General features: G+C 33.4%; 1 protein-coding gene across 3 annotated transcripts in view; it reads left to right on the top strand.

The window, feature by feature from the left end:
* LRRIQ3 (leucine rich repeats and IQ motif containing 3) overlaps nt 1–20,728 on the top strand; it is a 287,561-nt gene that overhangs the window by 60,640 nt on the left and 206,193 nt on the right. For all 3 annotated transcript variants that reach the window (XM_021667704.2, XM_012442747.2, XM_012442746.2), the window contains one exon: nt 7,155–7,311. In XM_021667704.2, coding sequence (XP_021523379.2) covers nt 7,155–7,311 — 157 coding nt within the window. The remainder of the gene's footprint in view (nt 1–7,154; nt 7,312–20,728) is intronic.

Here is a 20,728-nt window from a genome sequence, read left to right as displayed (position 1 = left end):
ACAGCAGAAAAGAACTAAAAGGTGGCACTACATTATAACTAATCATTTCCTTTTCAGGACAAATAGAGCTGAAGACTAAGTACATAACAGGTCAGCTTTACTCTTTTAAATTAATAACAATTTGAATTGTAGGTCTTTATAAGTTTTGCTCTTCATGCTTCTGCAATTTATAGCTTATTAATGGTATATTGCATATTACCCTAAAACATTAATACTTATAAAATGGCTTACATTTTTTCATTAATATGTAAGTTTAGCTCTTTGCAGATAGTATTTTGTAGATACTTTTAAAGCATTCTAAATGTATGTATCTTCTTTTTCATTGAGAAATTACTGTGATCAACATTTCCTTTGAATTTTGATGCTCACTACCTTGTATATTTCTACTGAACCGAAATAATTAGCAACAAACTTTGAGGAAAACTTAAAAATTATCTAATTTTTTATTGTTCATAATACCTATGTATTGAACTATAAAATAGTAATTAATCCTAAATTTTTGTTATTTAATACCATATAGAAAGAAATATCAACTTTTTATCTGTAATTGCTGTAGTTATTGTTTCATCCTTTGACAGGTCCAGTGGGGAGGGGCATTAGATCTGGTTGCCTGTATGTTGTCATTTTGGAGAACTGTTCATAGACCTTATAAGACCTGGCTTTCTATCCTTTCAATTTCAAGCCATGATAGTATTCTTTAATATATGATCTCATATTTCCAAAGTTACAAAAGGACAGTGAAACTCTATTACCTTAATTTCAGTGAGCAAGGGCAAGAGCACCACATATAGGGCAGTGTATGGATTTTTATTTTTTATTCTTTTGGTATTCTCTCTACATGAACACATTTCTCTAATATTGGGTACTCTGCTGTGGAAAAACTTCTATATTGGAGAATTCTTTGTTTTATTGTTTTAAGCTGTAGTGGCTTTATTTTATGTTTTGTTTTTGGGTTTTTGAATCACTATATTTTGATAGAAAACAAGTTATAACATATATTTTGGACTTTTTTTAATTGAATAATGTCCTGATTTATATTGTTTTTGTTCTTTGTATTGATTTTCTCTTTTACGTCATGCATTTTAAGTGTTTAAGATTCGGTTTTTCTCATCAAGTTTTGGTTTTGTTCTCTTTTAGAACATTGTTAGTTGTTTTAATACCTGTTCCGATGTTTGACTTTTTGCCGGGGAGGGTTCAGATTCCCTTGGGAATCTGATGAAAGCTATGAGTATTTTTTTCTGGTGTAGTCCATGCATGCATATTCAAATAAAATTTGCTTATGAATTCACTAGATTCATCACCCTGAAGCTAAACTGTAATATATACCATAACTTTAAACATTTTCCTGTTTTTAGCCTTTATTCTTGGAAAATTAGAGTAAATCTGAGTTCTTTCACAAAAGATCTAAGACCCTTCTCCTGGCTGGGTTACATTGATCTTGATATCTAGACTGTCTCACACTGTCCAACAAGGATCTTAATGGATTAATAAAGCCACTTATTGAAGGCAAATCAAAGTTTTCAACCACCCCATCTTATTTTGAACTCATAGTTTTAATTGCTAAGGCAACCAGATCATTCCTGAATTTCTCCAGCCAGTAGTTCATTAAGAAGCCACTTCCTAAGTTGGAATGTCATTTAGGAAGTCTCCATTAAAAATAAGTTGAGGTGAAAAAAAAAGAAGATGAGATGGAAATATTTAAAAAATGTTGAAATTAAATAATTGATGTCTTTAAAAGTTAAATTTAAATGTTTTGTCCTTATAATGCATTATAATAAGAGAAAAATAATTTTCCATTGAGAAATTTTTCTGATCTAAATATTATTAGACTTTGGATTTTTAATCAGTAGGTCCCCAGAATCTAGAACAGTGCTTTTTGAGTGAATGAATGCTTGAGCAGTTCATGAAAGAGTGAATAAACACTTCTGCTGAGATAAAAATTAGGTTTTACTATCTATAGGATGTGGAAATTATTTGCATCCTTCAATTCTATGGGTTTACTTTCTATCAGACATTATACAAATAAATAATTAATAATATAGTATATTTTAGAAAGAAAATGAAAATAAAATTAAAGATTATATTTAAAATGGAGCCATGTAAAATTAATTACATAAAATAATAAGAATATTGGGAAAATGTATTTAAAAATAAACTTAAATCTTAACATTATAAACAGATATGTCATATCTTTTTTGTTCCTCTCTTCCTTTACTGCTTTTATTGTTAGTGAATATTTTATAGTGTAACATTTAGATTTCTTTAATGATTTTTTTAATTGTGTATTTTTAGTGATTTTCCTGGTACTTTTATTAGGCCTTACAATATACACTTTAACTTAGCATGTCTACTTCAAATTTATACTAACTTAAGTCTAGTAAGATATGGAAACGTTACTTCTATATAGCATTATTCCCTTTCCCAATTTTTATACTATTAATATTAGACATATTACATCTATACATGTTACAAATCCAACAGTTTGGCACTATAATTATTACATTATAAAATTGTAAGTTTTTTTAAAGAAACTAAGGATGGACATATTCATAGCGTTTGTTATATTTCTATTTATCATTTTTAGCTTTCTTCATTTTTATGGATTTGAGCTGCTATCTGGGGTAATTTCACTTTTCCAACTTTGCTCTCACCTGCCTCCTTGTGCTCTTATTGTCAGACATATTTCTATATGTTATAGATCCAACAATACAATTATATATTTGTGTGTGTATATATATATAACAATATATGTATGTGTATATCTATAACAATATACAAATAAAATGATAAAATTATATATATAATTGTGTGTGTATGTGGATAGAAGAGAGATAGAAAGTGGGGGTTTATATATATGTATATATATGTTTATATAATCAATTCTTAAATTAACTAAGAGAAAAAATGGATTTATACTGATTAATAATTACATAATTACCTTTACCAGCACTCTGTTTTTTAATGCTAAAAATCATGGAGATCTCTTGCCTTTAGCCTAAAAAGTACTTACTTTAGTAGCTCTTGAAAGGCTGCTAGAAATAAATTATTTTAGCTTTTATTGATCTGGAAACATTTTCATTTCACCTTCAGTTTTGAAAGATCATTTTTCTAGATTTAAGATTCTTGAGTTTCCTTTTTCTTTTTCTTCTTCCAGAACTTTGACAATGTCATACTATTGCCTTTGGCTTCCATGCTTTCTTATAAGAAGTCCGTAGTTAACTTTATTGGGGTTCCTTTGGGTATGACTCATCATTTTTCTTGATTTCAAAAAAATATTTCAAGAAAGATTTTCTCTGTCTTTAGATTTCAATAGTTTTACTATGATGTGTCTAGATGTGGACCTCTTTATGTTCACTGGACGTCTTGGATATGTAGATTAATTTTTTTAAATCAAGTTTTAGAAGTTTTAGCCATTATTCTAATATTTATTTTCTGCCTTTTTCTCTCTGTCTCTTTCTTTTCTTGTACTCCCCTTATTTGTGTTGGTGGACTTAATTGTATCCCTCAACTTTTTGTACGTCTGTTCACTTGTCTTCATTATTTTTTCTGTTTTTCAGATTACATAATCTGTTGAGCCACCATAGTAAAAATTTTTTTTGTTTCACTTATTGTATTTCTCAGTTGCAAAATTTTTATTTGTTTTTTTAGAAACAATTTTTATGTCTTTATCGATAGTCTTTATTTGAAAAGGCATTATTATCATGCCTCTAAATGTATTTTATTTCTTTAAGCATATTTACTTAGTAAAGCTTGATTTTCTTTCAACATATTTAGGATACCTGCTTTGAAGACTTTGTCTGTTTAGTCTGTTTTCTGGGCCCTTTCTATGTCAGTTTCTGTTGTCTGCCCTATTTTGTATATAGTTTACATTTTTGTGTTTCTTTGCCTAATAACATTTTGTTTAAAATTAGACATTTTGGGTAATATATTGTGACAATCCTGGATGCTGTAGCCCCACCCAGAGTTTCTTGTAATCTGTTTGTTCATTTGTTAAACAACTTGGCTGGACTATTGTAGAGAAATTTATTTTCCCTGCATTGTGCAGCCTCTGATACTGCTCCTCAGAGCATCCACCTTTGGCCAGCAGTAGTTGCTCTTGGGATGACAGTGGTTTAAACAGGGCTCCCTTTGACTGTCTTCTCTGATTTTCCTGTTAAGCTGTCTGAAAACTTTTTTTAGTATTAAACCCAGTGTAAGCCTATATTGCCAGTTGATTGCTCTTTTGTCTTCAGCAATGCTCTGGGACATAAATTGCTCCACGTTATGATTCATTTTAAGTTGGGGACCTTTCCAGGGTAATCTTTGAGACCAATGTGTGCTGTTTGCTCTAATCCCAGTACTCTTCTTAGCTCTTTTCCTGTTTTTCTCTGGAAAACTTCCACCTGATCTTCAGTTTAGCTTTTTAGTCTCATGGAGCTACCATCTTCCTCTTAATTGCTTAACACCATAATCTCCACTGTTTTTCACAGTGCCTTTAGACTTGAAATTCCCCACACTCTGTTTCATAAAGTCAGTTCACTTTGAGGGGATGAAGGGAACACTTCAGATTATATGTTCATATGGGCTACCTTTATCCTTGGTCAAAATCACTGTGCCACTGTTCTAGACCAGAGGAAGGAAGCCTGGCTCACTTTTTTCAGAGTGACATTCACAAACAGAGTGCTCAGCTGTGACAGCAGTCTCTAGTCTTCTCAGCTTGCCTCATCTGGCACATCTTACAAGTGATCTGCAGTAGGAGCTACCAGGAATCTGGTATTCTCTACCTGTTGCACCTTGATTAGAGCTTCTGCCTATCAGTGGGAGCTGGAGGGATGAAGAAAGCCTCTGATCTCTCAACTATTCTTTCCTGACATAATACCTCTGAAACATGGAGTTAAGCTAAAGATGTGAGGTAAATGTATGCATTTCTTGTGAAAATACCATAGCCCTCAACTGGAACCTGGTGGGAAAGGGATCCTGTGTTCTTGGCTGTACCTGTTCAGAGTGGAACTTCTATCATGCTGAACTGGGGTTGGGGGAGGAAGGGAGGAAAGAAGAGAGAAAATTGTGATAAATGGCAAAGATTCACTGTTAATACTGAGATGTAATACATTTTCTTGAATAGATGTTTATTTTGCTGTATGCCCTTTGGCCAATTTCTGGAGATATTTAACTTAAAAAAATATTGTTTCACTGGGAAGAGATTCCACAGAATTTCTCACATCTCTATCATCTCCCCAACATGATCCTTTTCAAATCTACCTTTCTGCTCAAAGCTCTACAACAACTTTCCGTTGTTTCTGTTTTTCAGACATGCCAAATGTGACCTTGTCTCATGAAGCGTACTTCTGCCTGGTTCTTTGCGCTTGCTATTTGGTCTGACTAGATTGTTTTTTACTGAGATGCTCACTATTATCTTGTCTCTTCTTAGCAATATTATCCCCAGCCAGTAAATTGTAAAAAGCAATTTACTTATTATATATTTTGTGTTTTATTCCTATATTATCTGTCTCTACATAGTAGAGAATATAAGCTTCATCGTATTAGAGACTTTTTCTTCTCTTCCCAGGGTGCATATTGAGCATTTGCAGAATATTACTTTTCCCTTTGGCATCCATTATTTTCTATTCTTTTAGCAATTGACTGAAAACTAGAGATTGTATTCACACTTTTTTGTGGCTAAGTATATTCATCAACTACAATTTTTTTTGTTGTTGTTACACTGGAAAGTGAACAGAAGTAATGAGTATGACTTTGGTTTTATGTGCTTAAATTGTTATTGTTCCCCGTTTGTTTTCACATTTTCTTATTTGGTGGGCTAGAACACATTCATCACGTAGCTTATGGCAGTGATTTTGGATATGGTAAAACAAAATTGAATGACTTTATAGAGCAGAGCTACTTCACTAGCCTAGACTGGTCAGTATGAGAAAGTAAACTGCCTTATTTAAACTATTATAAATTTTATTATCTTAAAATATTTTACCCTAAATAATTTATAGGTCATCAATAAAAATATTTTGAATGAAGGACTAAATAGATGGAGTCTATTTAAAACATCTTAAAAGTGAGAAGATTGCTTTCCTTGGTTAATTTTGTTTTATTTATACTATTGGATACTAATGGTAACCATCTACCTCATTTATCATTTTACTTCAAATGATTACCACACAGAATGGATGTTACTGATTTTCGGTAAATCATCTCCATGATATTGATGTGGTTCATTTTGATCCTGTTTTACAAAGATTTTCCTGTAGAGATAGGTTGCTAAATTTTATCCAATGCCTTTTCTGTATCTACTTATATAATGACACTTTTTTTCCTCCACTAATTTTTTGATGTAGTGAGTTTTACAATACATGATCATAGTGTTACTAGTTTTTCCTTACATTGCTAGATTCTTCTCATTACTATATAGAATTTTTTTTTTTTTTGCCTGTGTTAAAAGATGACATTGGTCTATGGTTTTCTTTTTATTGCCTTATTAGACAAGTAGGCGTTGTAGTACAATGTTGAGTAGGTTTGATGAAAGATTACATCCTTTCTTTGTTTTTAATCTTAGAGGAAAAACGTGTAGTTTTTGATCATTGAGTATGATGTTAGCTTGTAGATGTCATTTATTGGGTAATATTTTTGATCCTTTGGGTTAAATAAAGCATACTGTTAAAACTAAACTCACCTGTTTTTAAAACCTTTTTTAGTATTGCTAATCAAAAATTTAAAATTATTTTTGGCTTATGTTGGACATACTGCTCTAGAGTGTATTTCCTAGTTTGTAATGTAGTAATAGCTCTTACCTCATTTAAAAATTCACTTTTTCACTAGGATGGGAAAAGGACTCCACAGTGGTTACCTTATGTTTCTGTAGATAATTTAGTCCTGGTCTCCTTTGCATTATATGTTAAAATGCTTACTTAGCCAGATGCAAGTACGGAATTGTTTCTAGATTCATATCAGCCGAAATTTCTCAGCATTCATTTATCCTCTGATGAATGTTGATGAACAAACATTAGTTACTAAGTAGCATTATATAGCAATATGATAGAAATAAATATACTATTACATTCAATTTACCACCATGTTTTCTAAGATGTAAGAGAACTCATGACTAATTTTCATGTTTTTTAATGGCAAGAAACTAACAAATAGTTTTGCCCTCCCCTTATATTCAGCCCTGTGTTTTTGCATAAAAAACATCAGGAAAAAATTATTAGAGGATATGAAACAAAATGGATTTACATAACCAAAGGATATGAAGATAAGCTCCTTAAGGATCTCTTTTTCAAGCCTGAAACTAATATAAAAGGAAAGCTTGCATATTGGAAACATGTAAGTATAATTAGTTTATTATTTTTCTTTGAAATGTTTTTATTTAAGATATTAAAATTATAATTTAGGTAGCACTATCATTTCTTCAGTCTATGTTAAATTTCCTTCATTACATTATTGATATGCTTTATGTTTTCTTGATGGAAAAAATTCATATAATAATATAGTAAAAATATATTTTTGTGGTGCATTAATGGTATATCACAACCATTTAATAATTTATGCTTTATATATATAATTTTTATTTAGTTTTTACAAGTAGTAATAGTAATGTAAAACCACTTCTCAGTGATGGAAAACATAAATACTTGTTTGCAAAAGAGTGGTAATTCTATGTATAACACAACAGTCATTCATTGTTTTATGCTATATTATAAATTGCTTTGAAGACACAATGGAACTAGAAATTTACTTATGTTGTAAATTATGAAAGAAACTGACTTATGTTAGTTTAGCTACTATGTACCAGGCACTGTGCTAGACATTTTGCATGTGGTATGTAACTTATTCTCTATAGCACCAGAGATAGATATTTTTATCCTATTTTGATAATTATGAAAACTAAGAGACATAGAGGTTACTTACCTTACCAAAAGCTAGGCAATTAATAGGTAGGATAGGACTCCTGGTCTTCTGACTCCAGAATTTGTGCTTTTTTATTTTTATAATTTTGTTTTGATTTGGACACTAATTAATGGTAGAAATGAACACTTAGCATTATAGTACAATTAACTGGAGTGAACATTCTATAATTTCTAAAGCACTTGGTTTGTGATAAGCTCCTTCATATGTGGCTCTTTGCCTGAGTAGCTTGAGCTACAAATATTTCTATTACTTTAGCATTGTTAGAAGGGACTAAAAAAGGTCCAGACTGTCTTTAGTCTTAATTCAATGGAAATGAAGACCTGTGTTCCAAATATAGCGTAGGAATGTCCTCAAGTCCTTAAGTCCTGTGAAAGTTATTTATTGAATAAAACCATAGGATACAAAAGACAAATATATTTCTACTCAAAACCTGTCCCTCATTAGCACTCAGTGCCAACAGTATTAATTTGCTCCAGATGATAGTATGAATTATGAAATTATAAAGTTCATGTGAAGTATGTTTTGACCTTCTGTGTAGAATATAAAATCACTGATTTCTGAGCATACCACCTGATTTTTGTATGCTTTATAAAGAGTATGATTTCAGTGACTGTCATATATTGATAACCAATTTGTTGTGTAATGATAACTAATTTGAATATATTAGTAACCAATGTATGTGTGTAAAAATATATAAATACTATTATGTGCATATATTGTGTTGTATGCAAGTGAATATATATGTGCATGAATGAAGATAAAATATTTATTTTCCAAGGATTTTTTTAGTATGTATAAAGTTGTATAAAATATGCCATTGTCAGGGATTTGCAAGTATTTTGAATATTATGAAGTGTTTGAAATCTCCTTTGCATTATTAATAATTCTGCTAATTTTATCATTATTAATGTTACTTTATAGGAACTCTTCTTTCATAGTTGATAAATATGTATATTGTCTTATGCATTTTTATTGTTTATAACCACCATTCATAGAATATTATAGTTGTCTTCATCTCAGTTTCTTTAAGTAATTGAAATTATTTTCAATTGTAAGTTTCAATTTTTGATAAATAATTTCTTTGTCTGTGTAAAATTATCCTTCAGCCTTCTGCTGGCTTCTTTTGTATTCTCCTCTTCAGCTCACTTAGTTGATATATTATTCTTTTATTATCTTTCATTATTTTTCTTATTTGCATAATAATTATATGTTATACTTTTATTCATTATTATTTTTATTCACTTATTACTCTTTTATCTTTTATTACTTTGAATGGTAAATATAATAAAAGAATAATATATCAACTAAATAAGCTACCTGATTTCTTGTGCCTTGGAGTTTGGTTTGTAAGAAACTATAGTGATAATTGATAAATCTAAAGGAACAGTGAAGGGTTTAAGGAGTAGAGCAAGGGGTGGAGGTGAGAAAACATGAAAATTTAATATTGAGAGTTCATTAAAAAAAAAAGACGAAACAGCCACAACAAAACATGCCATAAGCAAAGCAATACAAAGTATTAGCTAAGAATAGAATTCACAGTTCAGTAATTAGATGAAGTAATCAATGCCTGAAGCTTCTCCTGTTTGGTGATAAAATGTACTTGATATAAAGGGTTTAACATTTCCCATAACTATGGAACCTAAAGTGCAAAGAGCCAGAGAAGTGAGTTCACGCTACATTCACTTAGGAAATACCACGATGCAAAATTAGATGTTCAAATAAACATCCAGTGTTTATGAAGCAAGAAGTAACTGTAAATGAGATACAGAACCAGAAGTCAGAAGCCATGGGGAATGAATTTGACAAAAGCAGCTGGGTCAGAATAGAAGAAATGGAGGGTGTGGACTTACTAGGGATGTTATTTTTCCATGGCTTATAGATATTAAAGCATGGTTGTGACTTGTACAAATTAGGCTGGCATAAATACAGAACTATAGGAGTTCAATTAGATCCAATTGTAGGAATACTTGTATACTATTATGGTAGATTTTAGGAAGATCTGAATACTAATATGAAAGATTTTGCTAGGATGCCCAAGGATATTTAAAATTGGCTTTGGTAATAGTTGTTCCTTTACCTTGGAGTTTACTGCTGTTCTAAGCAAAATATATGTTCAGAGAGTAATAGCAAACACAGCAATACTCTGCTTGGGCTTTGACTTCAAATTCCTTACAAAATTATAGTAACCTAGGCTGAACTGTGTGGTAATTCCTTTATTACCTATACTTTGTTGGCATGAGTAGTCTTCTTTCATCTACTTCCTGTATTTCAAACATGAATTTTAGAAAGGATATAGTGTGAGAGATAGTCACACCCATGGGAGCCAAAAGGAAAGAGATGGGGGCATTTCCCAAAATATTTGTGTCAGAGGCAACCTAGCTCCCCTCTCTTCCTCCCTCCGCCATCCCCACTTTCTGTCACATACATCTGAGGCTTCCTTATACTGATTTAGTTCATATGCTGCAAGGAAGGAGAGAAAGTATCTGTGAAGGAAGAAAGTGATGGCCAGAAACCTTTACTGCTTCAACCATGTGGAAAGAAAAGGATCAGTCTATATGTTGTGAATTTCTTTTTTGACAGTCCACTTCCTAGAGTAATGATCTAATCTTTTTCTTAGAACTTGAGCAATACCATTCCTCCTTGAGGCATAAAAATTGGAATTTCACACCCTTTGTCTTAATCTTCTGGAGAAGTTGCCTGATTCTCCCTTGTTATCAGCAGAGGAGGAAAGTGATCTATAGGGTAACCATATACAACCTCTCTGAAAGGGATCTCTTACTTGGAACCACTTCTAACATACTGAATGTTCACATCTTGTACTCTATGGCATTTTATACTTCCAGAAAACACCTGACATAAAATAACCTAGCATTCAGCCATACTAAAGTAAGATTTGTTTTAGAACGGCTGATTTGTTTGAATTCTAGAATATTTTTATTGATTTTTGCCTTGCTTCCAAAGATTAATATTTCTCATAACTAAGACTGATGGAACTGTATACATGCTATGTTGAGTGCCATTTCGTAAAATCAAATAAAATTAAATGTTCTCAAATACAGTTCTCCCTGTGAACCCTTTCCATTAATTATTATTAAATGTATTATTCAAAAGATTTAAATATATATTTTTAAATCTGATGAGCTGTTTGTATTTAAATCTATTATAATTTTAATAAGGATTCAAAAATATAAACAAACTAACTTTTTAATCATACCAGATAGGCCAACATGGTGGCTCACATCCGTAATCCTGGCACTTAAGAGGCCAAGGAAGATGGATCAGTCGAGGCCAGGAGTTTGACATCAGCTTGACCAACATTGTGATAACCCGTCTTTACTAAAAATACATAAATTAGCTGGGTGTGGTTGTGCCCTCCTGTAATCTCAGCTACTTGGGAGGCTAGGATATGAAAATCACTTGAATCCTGGAGGTGGAGTGAGCAGAAATCACACCACTGCACTCCAGCTTGGGCAACAGAGTAGGACTCTGTCACACATACACACACACACACACACACACACACACCACATAGATGTGAAAAAATACATTAAGGCATAGTCAGCAAGATGTTAATAGTGTTCATAGTTAATACAATTTTAGGTAATTATTGCTTTCTTTCTAAAGGTTTACACATTCTTTTTAAAAATTCAAATATGTTTTATTTACAAAATAAATTTTTTTTTATTGTGGACAAAAAAAATTTACCTACATTTTTTGATAACATATAGAAATATTGCCTTCAGGTACGTCTGTTTAATATTTTATACCGCATCATCAGTTCTCTTCTTTTTAATTTATAAACTTTGTTAGAGCAGTATTTGTTTCACAACAAAGTTGAGAGAGAAGTATAGAAAGTTTCCTTATATGCCACAATTGACGTCCTACACCACAGTGGTAAATTTATTGAATAGATGAACCCATACTGACACATCATTATCACCTAAAGTCTGTAGTTTCCCTTGCGGTTCACAGTTGGTGTTGTACAGGTTTTAGGTTTTGACAAATGTATAATTGTATTTATTTACTGTTGTAGTACACAGAATTGTTTCACTGCCCTAAAAATTATTTGTCCTTTGCCTATCCTTCTTACCTTACCCCTGGCAACCACTGATCTTTTCACTGTCTCCACAGTTTTGTCTTTTCTGAAATGTCATCTAGTTGAAATCATACAGTATGTAACCTTTTCAGATTGGCATCTTTCACTTGGTAATAGGTGTTTAAGTTTCGTCTATGGTTTTACATGTGGCTTTGAGCACTCATTTTATTTTTAGCACTGAATAATATTCCATTGTATGAAAGTTCATCCATTCACCTGTGGAAGGGCATCTTGGTTGCTTCCAAGGTTTGGCAATTATGAATAAAGCTGCTACAAATATTACGTGCAAGTTTTTGTGTGAGCATGTTTTTAATTCATTTGGGTAAACACCAAGAAATACAATAGCTGGATTGTATGACAAGAATGTATACAGCTGTTCCATTTTACATTCCCATCAGCAATGAATAAGAGTTCTTGTTGCTCCACATCCTCATCTTTTGATATTGTCAGTATTTTGGATTTTGGTCATTCTAATAGGTACCTACTAGTACCTTGTTGCTTTAATTTATAATTCCCTTAATGATATATGATGTTGAGCATTTCATATGCTTACTTGCCATCACATATATTCTTTAATGAGGTGTAATTTTCTTTTTACTATTAGAAAGATGAGATAATTTGTCACTTGTCCTATATAAGACAGGAAAGAGGATTCATTTTACTCAGGACTACTGCATTGCATAGTACAGGAGTGCATTTATATCACAGTCTATGTAGATGGCTTTCACTAGAGTGGTGCAGAACATGGCTGGCAAGTCCAGGTGAGGTTGCTATAATTTTATACATCAAGAGCTAGTCTTATTTGATTCCTTTTTGTATTTTATGTCTTATTTTAAATTCAGGTAGATATAGGGAGGGGAAGGACAGAGGGAGAATAATTAGTTCCCTAATATTACAAACCAAAATATTGAATCTATTGCTCATCTTTTTTATCTTGTTCAACAGTAAATGATACTAAGGAAATAGTGAAGGAGTTGATTCTCTATGAGATTTAGGAAATGTGGAACTGGTCACCATATTTTATAAAATAGAATGTTAAAAAAAGTATGTTCAAGTATTTTTATTTTTTGGTCAGTTTAGCTCATTGTTTTGTGAAATGGTGTATTTCCTTATGCTGGAAAGTAAAATTTATTGTTATTCAGCTTCTGAGATTTGTCCTAGCTTAACTAATGCTAAGAAAGAAGCTTTGTAGGCTGGGCGTGGTGGCTCACGCCTGTAATCACAGCACTTTGGGAGGCTGAGGTGGGCGGATCACAAGGTCAGAAGTTCAAGACCAGCCTGGCCAATATGGTGAACCCTCATCTCTATTAAAAATACAAAAATTAGCCAGGTGTGGTGGCACATGCCTGTAGTCCCAGCTATTCAAGAGGCTGAGGCAGGACAATCGCTTGAATCTGGACAGTGAGCTGAGAGTGCGCCACTGACTCCAGGCTGGGTGACAGAGTGAGATTCTGTCTCAAAAAAAAAAAAAAAAAAAAAAAAAAGGAGCTTTGTAATGACATTCTTACATCTACTCTAAAAATTGTCTGTTATTTTTGTATAAGTCTCATTTTAGGATCCCACCAGCAAAGCAATTTAGTTAAAATGGATATTTACTGAATTTACAATGTCCCAAGCACTATAGCAAACCATAAAATCTAAAAACTTGCAGTCAAGCAAGTTCTGTGCTGGAACTTGTGGGGATGGGAAAGAGCTAGGAAAATCTCACTGTGCAGAGGCTGATTTTATGAAGAATGGAAATGAGAGAAATATACACACTGATGTACAGTTTAGTCAATAGGCCACCTGCAACCAATGGGCCTCATAAAGAAGCTGGAGTTGTCTTGAGTATTAGGAATTCTGAGAAGTAGTGGTGAATTACCTTATACTTCTACCTAATTGTCCAATTAGGTAGAAGTATAAGGTATTTATCAGAAGAATCTATAGGGAAGATACTAGGCCTGCCAGAGATTTTTATTTCAGCCTTTAAGGTCCAAGGAAGCAATATTGATGGCTTAGAAGGGTGGTTGTAGCCCTTTCTGGAGAAACCCACCTTTGACACTATTTATTATACCTAGCTCCATAGATGTGGGTAAGAAAGATTTGGAACCAAGTAATTGTGGAATTGGTTGCGAAAAGCAGCAAATGGATGCTAGATTAACATATAATCTGAGGTAGAAAACTGTGTGAATTTTCAAGGTCAATAGATCACTGGAGAAATGAGAGCGTTGAACAGAGGGTTTAATGCCACACAATATATCCTAGAAAAGGGAAAGAGTAAGGGAAAGATACTAGGAAGTGTTCATGTCTTTGAGATCTTGATTTCAATTCTTTTGGATAAATACTCAGAAGTGGGATTGCTGAATCATATGATAGTTCTAACTTTAATTCTTTGAAGAACCTCCATCCTGCTTTTCATAGCTGCTACATCAGTTTGCATTTTGAAAAACAGTGCAAAGGAGTTTCAACTTTTTCATATTCTTACAAACACTTTTTTTTTACTATTTTTTTTTATAATAGCCACCTTAACAGGTATGAGATAATATCACAGTTTTGATTTGCATTTTCCTGATGATTGGTTTCACTGAGCATTTTAAAATATATTTTGAGGCATTTCTTCGTCTTCTTTGAAGAAATGTTTATTCAAGTTCTTAGGTCATTTTTAAATTAATTCTTAATGAAAACATTTAACATAATACCTTTATTAACCTCAGTTCAGATAATGTTTTATCTAATAATTTTGAGATTAGTAGTTTTATTTTTATTATTTTCTAAATATTATTTTCCCTCCTGACCTGAGATAAAATAATGGCAAATATTTTTTCTCAGTCTACTTTGTCCTTTTGATAGTCCCCAAATTGCATTCTCTTACAATATTGAGAATTTTCTTGTCTTTTAATTGGCTTTCCTATAATTGGTCCAGTTTTGTAAGATTTGTCTCTCTAGTTATTATGAATAATAGTGGTTGTCAAAGTGTAGGTTCAGGGACCACCTTAGGTTCCTGACATATTTTTAAAGGATCCACCATAGCAATATGGCATTTACAATAATACTAAAACAGCATTCACTGTTTTGACTCTCATTCTCTCATCCCTACATCATGGAGTTCTTTCAGAGGCTGCATGATGTGATATAAGAAGAGACTGAATATATAAGCAGATATGAATATCTGTTATTTATCAAGCCAGACACTAAACCTATTCTTAAAAATACAGACCAATCCCACTCTTAACAGTAATTTTTTTAAAAATATAAATCTGTTTTATAAAAATGAGCAATTTCATGAAAATAGAATGGGTTTCTTGTTATTTTAAATAAATTAATACATACTTTAAGCATTTTACACTTTGAATTACTAATATGGTAACTATTGAAAGAATATAAGACACATAAACAAAGAATTTTAGGGGCCTCAAAATTTTGAAGCATATAAAGGAGTTCTATGGCCAAAAAGTTTGAGAACCTCTGCTAACCATCTCCATCAGATATAATTTGTATCATTTCTTTTTAAATTTAACTCTTATGATAAAGTAACATGTAGATTAGGAATGTTTTGGATAAACTTATAAGTTAGCAGTAATGACCTAAATGTATTTTTACATTTTTTATTTGCTATAGTCCATATGATCAGGCTGTAGTTATATATGGCTATGATTTTAGAGTACAAAGTATCCAATATTGAATATGCTGTCTACATAAAAAAGCATTCTTACTCATTAGCTGGAATTCCTGTGCTTAATATAATTTGCTTATAAGATTTATTTAGGAATAATATATTTAACAAATTTCCTTCCGGATATCTTAGTTATAATATTTCAAAACACATATGCCTTTAAATAACTTCACTAATGTTACATTTTTAAAGGCAAAATTTTTTCATACATGTCATAGATATGTATGTGGAGACATGAGTAAAATTTTACATGAACAGTTCTGAGAGAGAAATAACAAAGAAAGAGAATACAGTAGTTAGAATTCAAAGTAATCATCCCTAATAGCATTTTTTTACACATAAAAATCAAGAGATAGACAGTGCATAGCTTGTATAACAACTCTTTATCATAATGTTCTCAGAGTTCTTCACTTTTTCTATCCTGTTGCTCTACCATATGTGGCTTCTATTTTGAAGGTCCTCTCATGGTCCACAATAGTTTCACCAGATCCACTCATTATGCTTTCATTCTACCAGCCAGAAGGAAGAGGGAATAAAGAAGAGAGCGATTGTGTTCACTTTATGGGAACTTCCTAGAAGCTGCCATGCAACACTGCTTATATCTGGTAGGCCACAAGTTGGGCATATGGCTACAAGAGGCTAAGAAATATAGTCTCATTCAGACCATCCAAATGCCCAGCTAAAACATGGGTTTCTTTTATTGTAGAATAAGATTGGAATGACTATTGAAGGACAGTTTCAAACATTTGCATATACCCTTTCCAAAAACAGAGCACAAAGCCTCTACCAAAGGGAGCAAACCAAAAAGCTTACGTCAGTATGATGGCAAAAATTCCATCATTTCTGGTTGTGACAGTAACTGATGTTTTCTCTCTGATATCTATCATATTTCTCTTCCTCTGTAATAGCGTCCCAAAATTTTAGCTGTCTGGATTAATCTGCATTTCTCAGCTTCTCTAGCAATTAAGTATGGCCATGTATATTAGTTTTCTGTTGGTGTTGTAGCAAATTACTACAAATTTGGTGGCTTAAAACAAGATAAATGTATTCTTTTTTATTTCTAGAAGACTAAAATTGATTTGCCTTTGCTAAATCAAAGTGTTTACATGGCTGGTGTATTTTGAAGTCTCCAGGGAAGAATCTGTTTTCTTGCCTATTCTAGTTTCTAGAAGCTGCCTGTATTCTGTGGCTTGTGATCCCTACCTCACATCACCCTAAACTTTTGCTTCTGTTGTCTCATTTCTTACATCCTCTCTAATGTCTTGCCTCCCTCTTATAAAGACTCCTATTGTTTTATCAGGCACACCACAATAATCAACTCATCTCAACATCCTTAATCACATCTGCAAAGATCTTTTTGCCTACAAAGTGTTATGAACTAAATGTCTACCCTCAAAATTCATATGTTGAAATTCTTATCTCCCACTGTGGCTATATTTGGAGATGGGGACTCTAAAGAAGTGATTAAGGTTAAATGAAGTCAAAAGGATGGACCCTGATTTGATAGGATTAAGAATATTCCCCAACGCACCCCATGTGCACACACTTGGGAAAGACCATATTGGGACATAGTGAGAAGGCTGTCATCTGCAAGCTGGTAACAGAGCCCTCATTAGAAGCTGAATCAGATGGAACCTTTACCTTGGACTTCCAACTTTCAGACCTGTGAGAAAAAGAAAGACTATGTTTTAAGCCACTCAGTCTGTGGTATTTTATGGAAGCCCTACCCACTAATATACAAGGTGACATTCACAGGGTTCAGGGGATTAGAACATAGATGATTTGGCAGCCCTTTTTTCAGCTCACCATGCCATGTCATAATGGAAATATTTGGCAGATTCTGAGAAATTTTTCCAAAAGACAGTTGGCAATGGATTTTGTCTTTTCTTTCTGCCTTCCTCCCTCCTGTGGCTTGGAACTTCATTTTTCACCATGAATATGAAAGCCACATATGAGTAGAAACTTGGAAGTATCCTGGATTACAGAAAATTGCAGAGTTTTCACACCAGCCTTGGTCTTTTCACATTTGGAAGTTTATGTGAGATGGAAGTACTCCTATATTGAATAAGTCATTACTTTCAGCTAAACTTAATTCAAATTTTTTTAAAATTGTACTTTAGGTTCTGGGGTGCATGTGCAGATCATGCAGGATTGTTGCAAGGTACGCACATGCAATGTCGTTTGCTGCCTCCATCCCCCCGTCACCTACATCTGACATTTCTCCCCATGTTATCCTTTCCCAACCTCCCCACCCTCCTGCTGTCCCTCCTTTGCCCCTGCCAACAGACCCCAGTGTGTGATGGTCCCCTCCCTGTGTCAATGTGTTCTCATTGTTCAACACCTGCCTATGGATGAGATTATGCGGTGTTTGATTTTCTGTTCTTGTGTCAAGTGGCTGAGAATGATGGTTCCCAGTTTCATCCATGTCCCTACAAAGGACACAAACTCATCATTTTTTATGAAAGCATAGTATTCCATGGTGTATATGTGCCACATTTTCTTTGTCCAGTCTATAGTCAATGGGCATTTGAGTTGGTTCCAGGTCTTTGCTATTGTAAACAGTGCCACTATGGATATACCAGTGCAAGTGTCTTTATAATAGAATGATTTATAATCCTTTGGGTATATACCCAGTAATGGGATTGCTGGGTCAAATGGAATTTCTACTGCTAGGTCCTTGAGGAAGTGCCACACTGTCTTCCACAATGATTGAACTAGTTTACACTCCCACCAACAGTGTAGAAGTGCTCCTGTTTCTCCACATCCTCTCCAGCATCTACTGTCTCCAAATTTTTTAATGATTGCCATACTAACTGGCATGAGGTGGTATCTTAATGTGGTTTTGATTTGCATTTCTCTAATAATCAGTGATGATGAACATAGTTTCATATGTTCCTTGGCCTCGTATGTGTCTTCTTTTGAAAAGTGTCTGTTCATATCCTCACTTTTGGATGGATTTGTATTTTTTTCTTGTAAATCTGTTTTAGTTCTTTGTAGATTCTGGATAATAGCCCTTTGTCAGATGGGTAGATTGCAAAAATTTTTTCCCTTTCTGTTGCTTGCTGGTTCACTCTGATTGTTTCTTTTGCTGTACAGAAGCTCTGGTGTTTAATTAGGTCCCATGTGTTTATTTTGGCTTTTGTTGACAATGCTTTTGGTGTTTTAGTCATGAAGTCCTTGCCTACGCCTATGTCCTGAATGGTTTTGCCTAGGTTTTCATCTAGGGTTTTTATGATGTTAGGTCTTATATTTAAGTCTGGAGTTAATTTTAGTGTAAGGTGTCAGGAAGGGGTCCAGTTTCTGCTTTCTGCACACTGCTAGCCAGTTTTCCCAACACCATTTATTTAACAGGATTCCTTTCCCCATTGCTTGTTTTTGTCAGATGTCAAAGATCAGATTGTTGTAGATGTGTGGCATTACCTCCAGAGCCTCTGTTCTGTTCCATGGTCTATATCTCTGTTTTGGTACCAGTACCATGCTGTTTTGATTACTGTAGCCTTGTAGTATAGTTTGAAGTCAGGTAGCATGATGCCTCCGGCTTTGTTCTTTTTCCTTAGAATTGTCTTGGCTATACAGGCTCTATTTTGGTTCCATATGATGTTTATGGTGTTTTTTTCCAGTTCTGTGAAGAAGGTCATTGGTAGCTTGATGGGCATAGCATTGAATATATAAATTAGTTTGGGCAGTATGGCCGTTTTCATGATATTGATTCTTCCTAACCATGAGCATGGAATGTTTCTCCATCTGTTTGTGTCCTCTCATATTTCCTTGAGCAGTGGTTTGCAGTTCTCCTTGTAGAGGTCCTTTATATCCTTTGTTAGTTGTATTTCTAGGTATTTCATTCTCTTTGTAGCAATTGTGAATGGGAGTTTGCTCATGATTTGATTCTCTGTTAGTCTGTTATTGGTGTATAGAAATGCTTGTGATTTCTGCACATTGATTTCATATCCTGAGACTTCGCTGAAGTTGCTTATCAGTTTAAGGAGATTTTGGGCTAGGATGATAGGGTCTTCTAAATATACAATCATGTCATCTGAAAATAGAGACAATTTGATTTCCTCTTTTCCTAATTGAATACCCTTTATTTTTTTTTTTCATGCCTAATTGCTCTGGCTAGAACTTCCAATAGTATATTGAATAGGAGTGGTGAGAGAGGGCATCCTTGTCTAGTGCCGGATTTCAAAGGGAATGCTTCCAGTTTTTGCCCATTCAATATGATATTTGCTGTGGGTTTGTCGTAAATAGCTTTTATTGTTTTGAGATATGTTCCTTCAATGCCTAGTTTATTGAGAGTTTTTAGCATAAAGTGCTGTTGAATTTTGTCATAGGCCTTCTCTGCATCTATTGAGATAATCATGTGGTTTTTATCTTTGATTCTGTTTATGTGGTGGATTATGTTTATAGACTTGCATATGTTGAAACAGCATTTCATTCCTGGAATGAAGCCTACTTGATGGTGATGGATAAGCTTTTTGATGTGCTGTTGCAATCGGTTTGCCAATATTTTATTGAAGTTTTTTGCATCTATGTTCGTCATGGAGATTGGCCTGAAGTTTTCTTTTCTTGTTAATTCTCTGCCAGGTTTTGGTATCAGGATGATGTTGGGCTCATAAATGATTTGGGAGGAATTTCCTCTTTTTGTATTGTTTGGAATTGTTGCAGAAGGAATGGTACCACCTTCTCTTTGTACATCTGGTAGAATTTAGCTGTGAACCCGTCTGGACCTGGTCTTTTTTTGGTTGGTAGGCTATTAATTGCTGCCTCAACTTCAGCCCTTGTTATTGGTCTATTCAAGGTTTCAACTTCTTCCTGGTTTAGACTTGGGAAGGTGCAAGTGTCCAGGAATTTATCCATTTCTTCCAGGTTTACTGGTTTATGTGCATAAAGTTGTTTGTAGTAATCTCTGATTGTAGTATTTCTGTGGAATCAGTGGCGATATCCCCTTTATCATTTTTTATTGCATCTATTTGATTCTTCTCCCTTTTCTTTTTTATTAATCTGGCTAGCGGTCTATCTATTTTGTTGATCTTTTCAAAAAACCAGCTCCTGGCTTTATTGATTTTTTGAAATGTTTTTTCTGTCTC

This window comes from Aotus nancymaae, unplaced genomic scaffold (assembly GCF_030222135.1).
Source record: "Aotus nancymaae isolate 86718 unplaced genomic scaffold, 86718_ANA_hifiasm-v0.15.2.pri h1tg000007l, whole genome shotgun sequence".
Lineage (NCBI taxonomy): Eukaryota > Metazoa > Chordata > Mammalia > Primates > Aotidae > Aotus > Aotus nancymaae.
The sequence above is the reverse complement of the archived record's forward strand: the minus strand, read 5'-3'. Positions and strand labels throughout refer to the sequence as shown.